We start from the raw sequence: 10259 nt of genomic DNA on the forward strand, positions 1-10259 counted from the left end.
TCGCTAACAAGATGACAAAGCTAGGATGCTGATAGTACAATACATATGTGCATGTTAAAAAATTCTAGAACAAGAAAGAAAGAGCATGTGCGTTGCAATAATGGGGATAATACTTATTTCTCTCCCTCCATATCTCCTTCGGGCGTTGATGCTCTCGATCTACTTGAGCAAGCGCATAGTGTTAGAGCTTGATGCTCCTCTAGAGGGCAGCACTCATATTGTTGTACATCAATCAGTGTAAATAAGTAAGGAGCAACATCATATAAATTCAACGCAAATGTTATAAAATAATTTTAAACCATGAGCGGCACCACGGAATAGGCAGAGGAATTAGAGGGTAGACTATGATCTCCTACAAATGTTTGGCGGAGTTATCGACAAGATGGTTATTTTTTTGTTCTGGGATTACTGGCTGAATGCAATTCACCATAATGGGCGCTTTTTTTCTTTTCACCCAGATAATAATACCTCCAGAAAATGGTTAGTTTTATAGCAGGCATATGAAAAAGAATGTTTGTACTCCAGAAAGATCATGGGCAGACGAAAGACCACAAATTTGAATACATATCACTTGTTCCCTCTTCATGATCATTGAAATTAGATGAATTTGTAACCTTTTTGTTTCTCTAGTGAACATGAAACAGGGACAACAATTCAGAAACAATAAACTCAAACAGAGGCTCTATGAACTGATTATCTTTCAAGGGGATACATACCTTTGGTGTTTCTGCCACAGGAAATATTGGACGGCTCGACGTATGTTCATCGCTCATCTTAAGGTCCTGAAAAAAATCAAAGATGCAAATCATAAATGAAGCAACCAAAAAGGATGCCAGGAGCCATTCTACGAACTGCTTGTAAAAAATCATAAGTTAAACACACTCAGCTATCTACCACTAACTACACCTGAGTTCACACCAAATCAGAATCGTTCAATAGATAAGTCTGAATAGATTGCTATGTAGCCACACACAACAATCTGCACTACACGAGGCTTGTTAAATGATTTGGCTTGCAAGCTGGTCAATCTATTTCTTTTGCATTATTTCATATTCTCTGAAGCCAGTTGATTGCTTCTTAGCTATCTACCTTTCGACCAGAAGGATCAATCCAACAGGTAGCTAGTAGCCAGCTTTGTACACGTACCAGGGCTCACATATGTGTCTCTCCATGTACAAGGTTTCAGCAGCAGTAAACAAAGCCAACCAACAGCGCAAAAGGCAGCAGTAGTGATACACATGCAACTCACAGAGAAATTCATCTCAACCCGATATTGTTTGTTCATTTAGCAGACAATTGCTACCTGGTAACCTTGGTTGGTGGTATATCTGAGTGTAAAGTTGTTGACATTTTTTTAGTTTGAGGCTCAACGAATGGAACTAAAGCAAGATTTTCTTGTCTAGAATTTTCGCGCTGAAATGCAAAGTCTATGTGGGGTGCTTGGCTCCGCTTGAACTTGACAAGTTATAGCAAAGCCTGAAGTGAGTTCAGTCGGTTCTACTTATCTAACATGCTTCTGCATGTTTAGAAGTTCAGTTCCGTCCAAATTTTACCTAGTTATATGTAACACTAACAGGAAGGTAAAGAATAGCAGAATGTATAGCCATGCAGCAAAAGATGCATATGTTGGTGGTTCGTGTTGCCCAGATGGATCAGAACCCACCAGCAATTACTGGATTTTGTTTTCTCTGTTCAGAGAACAACACTATCTGAAGGAATTGCTGTCAGTTCCAGTGCTTCGTTCAACAGGCCAACCATACAACATGGGTGTCTACAATCACAAGAAGGCAACAATATCTAAACTGACGTACTTCGCAACAATATCTTTACCTCTGAACTCCATATTAGAAGGTACATAGAGAAACAGGGAACAGAAAAATTACTCAAAACAGGGGTAAAAGGGATACATACCTCTACTGTAGCCGACGCATGCGACATTGGACAGCTCGACGGTTGTTCTTCTACCTTCGGCGAACTCAGCGCTTCTTCTACCTCCGGCAAACTCGGCGCTTCTTCCTGCGGCGAACTTGGTGTCAACATTGGATGCTTCGTCCAAAATTGACGTGATAGAGATTCGAGCCGAGGACCCTCCCTTCTTATAGCAACCAACAACAATCCGGGTCGGCAGCTCCATTGATTTGCGTTGGACAAGGACACGGACTGCAATCCATCCAAATCGATTTGTGTTGGACAAGGAGACCGCAATTCCATCCAAATCATACACGGGAGCAGATGTAGAGGTTGAGAAGGTTACGTCGGGGGAGGCGGGAGAGGAATGACTGTGGCAGGAAGGTCACAGCGGAGCGTGCCCACCGTCGGTGCTGGCCAACGGCGTACCCAACCTGAGTTGTGCCCACTTCACAGCGCCAACGAGGTCCGGCGCCCTTCTCGCGCGCAAGCACGGCAGCCGCCTTCTTCACCAAATTCCTGAGCACGACACCGCATAGGGACATGTGCCGGCACCGGAGCAGAAGAATGCAGGCGTCCCACGGCGACGGCGCAGGGGGGCTGCAGCAGCTGGTCCAGCGTGGCCACAAGCTCATCACCAAAACTCTTCTCCACCTGCCGCGCCGCGCCTAAACATCTTCTCGGCCATCTTCTCTTGCTCCGTCGCGCCGCCCCTTCTGCTCCGTTGCGCCGCCTCTTCTGCCACAGTTCCGCCCTTCACTTGTCCGCTGAGCGTTTGGATAAAACGTACTTTTTTCACGAAATGTAGAGACGTAGTGGTCAGAATAGAGAGACGGGCCAAGGCCCAACTAGATCGCAACCCAGCTAAATGAGAGCGTACCGGTCAATCAAGTAGCAGAGACAAAATTTAGTACCACCTCGATTATGTTTTAAAATTTAAACTAAAAGCATAAAATCACAGGAAAAAGTGCATTGTGACGGTGAACCCACAGAGTCAATCCGTACTTTAATTCTTTGTTTTGTTGACTTATTTGTTAATGACTTATAGCAACAGTACGTTGTTTCAGATGTTGGCCGGGAGCTACAGCTACTTCCCATAAAATATCCCAAAGGCTCACTTGGCATTCTGTTTATAATAAGAACTCCCCAATTTTATGTATCCTGCACAAAATAAATACTTTATGCTTATGTCTCTATGAACTGATCTGTTGATTGAATTATCCAACCCACAGGACACTGAGTCTGGGCGACATGGAAATAGAAATGAAAATATTATTATGTAGTTTCATGTTGAAGAAATAAAATGATTTTGATATGTAGAAGTAGAAATGAAAATATTATTATGTAGTTCCGTTTGCACCTTTTCATGGGGAAGAAAAACAAACAAGAGACCCTCCTTAGCCAGGCTTCCGTTGGAAGTATGGAGATGCTCTGCTTCATAACGTTACAACATGAATTATTCTTCCCGTAAAAAAACATGAATTGTTCAATATTAACCATTGTTTTAAATGAATTTATCAAGCTACGGACATAAAATGAATTGATTTTTTTAGTAACAGAGAGTATGTGTCGTCTTTTTTAGGAGAAGAGAGTACTTTCTTTAGCAAAGGGGAAGAGAGTACGTGTTGTCTGTGTATGTGTCGATCAGGTCCTGATCATGAATGAAAAATAATTTTCCAAAAAAATGTTCATCACCATAAAAATAATTCCATGTTTTAGAAATGTTCTCAAATTCATGTTTTTTTGAACCAAAAAAATCGACTTAAAGACTATTCCACGCGACTACTCGTTCATCGAATGAAACTACATAATCTGAAGTAGGTCTTGGCGGACGCCGTTAGGATGGCTTCTTCACGTTAATATTGAAGCTCAACTCAAAATTTCCATGTGATGCTCAACTCAAAATCCTACACCTACCAATCCTTTCGAGTGAAGCCATTGGAAATCGCATACAGTCCAGTCATATTCTTCAGTGACAGAGACGAAGTTCTTCTGGTCTCTGAGGAATTTGTTCTGACTGAGGAGTTAGGAATTCGCCAGTGCGGATTTCCTACACAGTGAGGAACATGATAGCCCTGAGGATTTTGCTACTCAAAATTCCGACCATTGCTGTGCTATGCGCCAGCTGTCCCAAAATATCTATCCACCTAACGGTCATATCATTGAAGGGCATTTATGTCTTATCATGTCGGGCTGCTCCCTAGGCTATAAATAGCCGCCCCCTACAACCACTAGCTGGTTGGCTGCTCCGAGAGAAACTGACACTTGTCATTTGAGAGCAACCCATCCTCTGAGGACTTTGAGCGAAAATCATCAAGTGAGGAAAAACCAAAAACCCAAAACCCAAACACCTACAAACCCCAAGTGATTGAGCATCACTGAAGAGATTGATCCTGCGTGGATCCGACGCTTGTTACCTTTGAAGATTGTGCTTCTTCCAGACGGTTAGGCGTCATGGTCTAGAGCATCCAAGAGGAATTGTGGATCGTCGAGTGACCAAGTTTGTGAAGGTTTGGAAGTCGCCTGAAGACTTACCATGAGTGATTGGACGAGGTCTGTGTGACCTTAGTTCAAGGAGAATACGGTGAGGACTGGGCGTCCTGAGCTGCGTGTTCAGGACTGGGTGTCCGGGACTGTGTGTCCTCGAGTTTAAATACTCAGCCGCTCCAACCAGACGTACAACTGATACAGCAGTTGGAACTGGTCTACCAAATCACTGTCTTCACCAAGCTTACTGGTTCTATTCCCTCAACTCTTCCATTTCCTCATAACTGTGTTCTGTGTTTGTTCATATCTGTGTTTGAAGACTTTCACTGAAGACTTTCTCAATTTCCTCAGTTCAATTTCTTTTGTCTGTTTGTCTTCATCCTGTGTTATCCTATGATTACGCTTCCTATACTCTGTGCCTGTCTTCATTTCATCATGATGACTATGCTTGTATTCTGTTATGTTTACTTTTGAGTACTTATTCCGCTGCTAGTAGTTCTTCGCTAAGGAATTTCCTCACCGACAAATTCCTTAGTGAAGAATTTCATAAAAATCGCCTATTCACCCCCCTCTAGTCAATATAACGCACTTTCAATTGGTATCAGAGCAAGGTACTCCCTTGTTCTGTTCGACTTTGGTTTAACCGCCTAGAGTTTTAGTTATGTCGACCGCAGGTATGACAAAAGTGACATGCCCCATCTTTGACGGTCACGAGTATCCCAAGTGGAAGGCCATGATGAAGAAACGCCTCATGGCGATGAACAGCGAGCTGTGGACCGTCACTGAGATTGGTCTGACCGATCTATGCAAGATGGCGGAAGCTGATGACATTCGCAAGTACACTCTTCTCAACCTCATGGCGAAGGATGTCATCTGCTCCAGTCTATCACAAAATCAGTTCAGGAATATCATGCATCTCGATCATGCGAAGCTCGTCTGGGACCGTCTCTCTGAGGTCTATGAAGGTCATCGAACCTATCATGATCCTTGGTTTGAGGACTTCAAGGAATCTCTCAAAGCGATGACATTCGAACCAGAATCATCATCTTCTGCATCATGCCTTATGGCAAAAGATGCTGAGGTAACTGAATGCTACCTATCCGAGTCTAGTGATGATGAATCTGGTGATGAATTTGGACCCAGCTATGTCAAACTTGCTTCCCTTGCCACTAAACAACAAAGGGCTTTGGAAAAGGTTTACTACATGCTAAATAAGAGCGATGATATGTTGGGTGAAGAAATGGATCAGTCAAAAGCTTTGGCTGAAAGTCTTCAGAGACTTCATACTAAGTATGACACCCTTCAAGATCAACATAACACTCTTTTATCTGATCATGAGAAGCTTTCTTATGAATTTCTTCAAATAAAGCAAGATCTTGAGAAGCTAAGAGTGAGTTATGAAGATCTTTAGAAGGAGCGCGATTCATTACTTGCTCAACATATCAGCGCTTCTCAGGAAGAATTTGTTCCTCCATGCTTGAAGTGCATTGAACGTGAATTTGCTAATTCTTCACCTGAATGTTCAAATGCTGCTAATGTTTCAAATTCTTCACATACCTCTGCTATCACTAATTCCTCATCTGAGGACATTGCTAGTATCACTGATGATGCAGGGTTGAAGGAATTGTACACGACAGGCATGTACAAAAGCCTCAAAGGGCATCAGGCTCTTTGTGATGTGCTTAAAAAGCAGATCCTCAACAAGAACCCTAGGAAATAGGGTATTGCCTTTGAGAGGAAACTCAATGCTGATGGTACATATTGGAAGCCTGAGCAGTACCCCAAAACTACATGGGTTGCTGCAAAGGGACCTCCAGTTGATCCATCTAACTTATCTGGATTTGCATGTGAATCTCCTCATTTTGATGATGAGTCAATTGACTCGAACTATAAACTGTTCAAAAATCAGAATGGTGAAGTATTTGCTAGATATGTTGGCACTAACTACAGGAACGGCTTCCCTATGAAGAAAATATGGGTTCCCAAAAGATGCCTTGAAAATATTCAGGTGAATGTCATCATGACGCCACCTATGAAGAATAGGAACCCCAGATCAAATTCTTCATATGGACCAAATTCTTCATATGGATTCAAGTCCTCATACGGACCAAATTCCTCATATGGATCAAAGTCCTCATATGAACATCATCGTGCTAACCCGTCTGTTTCGCAGGGAAGATCTATGGATTATGGATATGTGCATTATTCTTCAAATCATTATGTCCATAATTCCTCGAAGAATTTCTCTGCATACACTTACGCTTACTCTAACCCCTCTTATGTGAAACGAAATGGACTGGCTTCTATGCCATCCTTCTCATATGGAGCTCGCAGAATGATGAACTCTTTGTCACCCCTTCAGATGTGGGTGGTGAAGAAAAAGAACTAATCTCTTCTGTAGGGTCAGGTCTCTAGACGTACGTAATCATCTGAAGAATTTGCTGGAGACCTGAGTATGCCTGATAGGATGCAGGCTAATAATGAAGAAATGAACTTTCATTTCTCACGTCCTCATATTGCTTTATTAGTTCTTTTACTTGATGAAATTGATCTGATGAATTGATGTCATATTCTTCACTAATGAAGTATATGAGTTTGTAAGCTGCACTAATTCATCTGCAGGATGATCAACCCAAAGTCACTAACTGGGTCCTCGATAGTGGATGTACAAACCACATGACTGGTGACAAGAATCTATTGATGGATGCTCCATTATCTCCGTCGCATCTGAAGCATATCATCTTTGCTGACAAAGGAAAAAGTCAGGTATTGGGTCTAGGTAAGGTTGCGATTACAAAGGATCGACACATGGACAAAGGCATGCTTGTTGAGTCCTTAGGATAGAACCTTATGTCTGTCTCAATGCTTTGTGATCTTGATATGGTTGTTGTCTTTGGCAAGTACCGTTGTGTTGCGGTTATGGAAGCTGACAATTCCAAAGTCTTCGAAGACTTTAGGAGAGGAGACATGTATATTGTTGATTTCTCTACAGGACCACAACCAGCCGTGTGCTTACTTGCAAAAGCTTCAGAAGGCTGGCTCTGGCATCGACGACTTGGTCATGCAGGCATGAGGAATTTGCACACACTTGCGAAGAAGAAGCATGTCATTGGCATCGAGAATGTCAAATTCCTCAAGGATCACCTATGCGGAGCCTGTGAAGCTGGGAAGATGACCGAGGCCAAGCATCCAGCAAAGACTATCATGACCACCACTCGCCCATTTGAATTGCTTCACATGGATCTTTTTGGTCCTAATCATTATTCTGCTATTTCAAATGAAGCATCTCAATATGGCTTTGTTATTGTTGATGATTATTCTCGCTACACATGGGTACACCTTGTTACTTACAAACATGAAGTGCAGGAAGTCTTCAAATGATTTTCCTCGAGGGCTTCAACCAACTTTGGTGTGAAGATCAAGCACATCAGAAGTGAGAATGGCACTGAGTTCAAGAATTCTGGTCTCAATGACTATCTTGATGAACTTGGTATTACTCATGAGTTATCTGCTCCTTATACTCCTCAGCAGAACGGCGTCGTGGAGCGCAAGAACAGGACTCTTGCTAAGATGGCTCGCACTATGCTTGATGAATACAAAACGCCTCGTCGTTTCTGAACTGAGGCAACTGATACTGCGTGCCACATCATCAACAGAGTATATCTTCACAAATTCTTTAAAAAGACTGCCTATGAACTCCTCACTGATAAGAAACCCAATGTAAGTTATTTCAAAGTCTTCAGTGCTAAATGTTGGACTAGAGATCCTCATCACAACTCAAAATTTGCACCGAAAGCACATGAAGGTTTTATGCTTGGTTACGGAAAGGACTCGCACACCTACAGAGTCTTCAACAACGTTCTTCACAAAGTTGTTGAAACTGTAGATGTGCTGTTTGATGAAACTAATGGCTCACAAAAAGAGCACCTACCTATTGTGATAGATGAACCAGCACCTGAGGAAACTATCAAGTTCAAGGCTACTGAGGATGTCATTCCTACTGAAGAATCTGCTGAAGAATTCATTCCAGAACATGAAGAACGTCGAGCTAATGCACCTGAAGAAAATTCTGAAGAAAATGGTGCTGAAGAAAACGCTGATCAAATTCTTCAACGACAACCAGCTCATCCTCGCATTGCAAAAGAAGTGCAAGTTGAAAAGATCATCAATGACATCAAAGCGCTAGGTCCTCTCACACGCTCAAAAGCTTCACATTTGTCTAACTTTTGTGGGCACTATGATTTTGTCTCTATTACAGAGCCCACTAAGGTAGATGAAGCATTTCTGGAGTCTGAGTGGATTCAGGCCATGCAAGAAGAATTACATCAGTTCGACCTCAACAATGTCTGGGAACTGATCAAACATCTAGATCCTCGCAAGCATAATATCATCGGCAGAAAATGGATCTACCGCAACAAGCAAGATGAAAATGGCCTTGTGGTGAGGAATAAGGCACGGCTTGTAGCTCAAGGCTACACACAGGTTGAAGGAATTGATTTCGATGAAACTTTTGCACCTTTTGCTAGACTTGAGGCTATTCGCATATTACTTGCTTATGCTAACCATCATGATATCACTTTATATCAAATGGATGCGAAAAGTGCATTCCTCAATGGTAAGCTTGAGGAAGAAGTATATGTTGCTCAACCCCCAGGTTTTGAAGATCCATAGAATCCTGACAAAGTCTTCAGACTCAACAAGGCCCTATATGGCCTCAAGCAGGCCCCACGGGCTTGGTATGATACTTTGAAGGAATTCCTCATGACAAAAGGCTTCAAACCCGGTTCACTCAACCCTACCCTTTTCACTAAATCTTATGATGGTGAACTGTTTGCGTGCGAAATATATGTTGATGATATTATCTTTGGCTATACTGACCAACGTTATAGTGATGAATTAGCCTATATGATGAGTGAAGAATATCAAATGTCTATGATGGGAGAGTTGAAATTCTTCTTAGGTCTTAAAATTCGTCAACAACGCAATGGCATATTCATATCTCAGGAGAAATACCTCAAGGATGTACTGGGGAAATTCGGCATGCAAGATTGCAAAGGCGTCAAAATTCCTATGCCCACAAATGGCCCTCTGTGCACTGATGAAAATGGTATTGACTTTGATCATAAGGTATACCGCTCCATGATAGGTTATTTATTGTACTTATGTGCATCTAGGCCAGATATAATGCTTAGTGTTTGCATGTGTGCCCGATTTCAAGCTACACCGAAGGAATCACACCATAAGGCTGTGAAGCATATTATTCAATATCTAGCTCACACACCAACACTTGGATTATGGTACCCCAAGGGCTCGACTTTTGATCTCATTGGATATTCTGACTCTGACTATGCTGGTGATCGTGTGGACCGCAAGTCAACATCTGGTACATGTCATTTCCTCGGACGATCTTTGGTCTGTTGGTCCTCGAAGAAATAGAACTGCGTATCACTATCTACTGCTGAAGCTGAGTACATTGCCGTTGGTTCTTGCTGTGCCCAATTGCTATGGATGAAGCAAACTCTCAAGGACTATGGCGTCAACATGAAGAATGTGTTGAAGGGCGACATTTCTATTGAGCATGTGAAGACTGAAGAACAGCTAGCCGATATCTTCACAAAGCCCTTGGATGAGAAGAGATTTAGCAATTTGCGGTGTGAGCTAAATATCCTAGAATCTTCGAATGTTCTTTGAAAAGGACACTCATCCTAACACTTATGCAAAATTGATGACTTAGATGTGCAACACATGAAGAAACGTTTTTCTTCAATCAATGAAGAATAACACTCTTAGTGTGAAGAAATTAATGAAGAATTTGATTCTCAGAACCCTACGATAATTGTACGCGGTGTCTGAAATCATCATTC

At 42.2% G+C, this 10259-nt stretch overlaps 1 protein-coding gene across 1 annotated transcript; it reads right to left on the minus strand.

Annotated features, from left to right (window-relative positions):
* Positions 1-566: 566 nt before the first annotated feature.
* LOC119328080 lies at positions 567-2667 on the minus strand. The gene is made up of 3 exons (XM_037601117.1): positions 2255-2667; positions 1912-2160; positions 567-782 (listed from the first exon to the last, which is right to left on the minus strand). The coding sequence occupies exons 1-3, from the start codon at positions 2541-2543 to the stop codon at positions 775-777; spliced, it is 546 nt and encodes a 181-aa protein (XP_037457014.1). The 5' UTR covers positions 2544-2667; the 3' UTR covers positions 567-774.
* Positions 2668-10259: the final 7592 nt, after the last annotated feature.

Source organism: Triticum dicoccoides, chromosome 7A, assembly GCF_002162155.2.
Source record: "Triticum dicoccoides isolate Atlit2015 ecotype Zavitan chromosome 7A, WEW_v2.0, whole genome shotgun sequence".
Lineage (NCBI taxonomy): Eukaryota > Viridiplantae > Streptophyta > Magnoliopsida > Poales > Poaceae > Triticum > Triticum dicoccoides.

What these genes read in the sequence shown, in the direction of transcription:
- LOC119328080 (XM_037601117.1), bottom strand. Translation starts at nt 2,543, where the DNA reads ATGAGCTTGTGGCCACGCTGGACCAGCTGCTGCAGCCCCCCTGCGCCG. An exon ending in CCTCTCCCGCCTCCCCCGAC is followed by an intron (nt 2,161 to 2,254) that starts GTAACCTTCTCA and finishes GATGGATTGCAG; the next exon opens with TCCGTGTCCTTGTCCAACGC.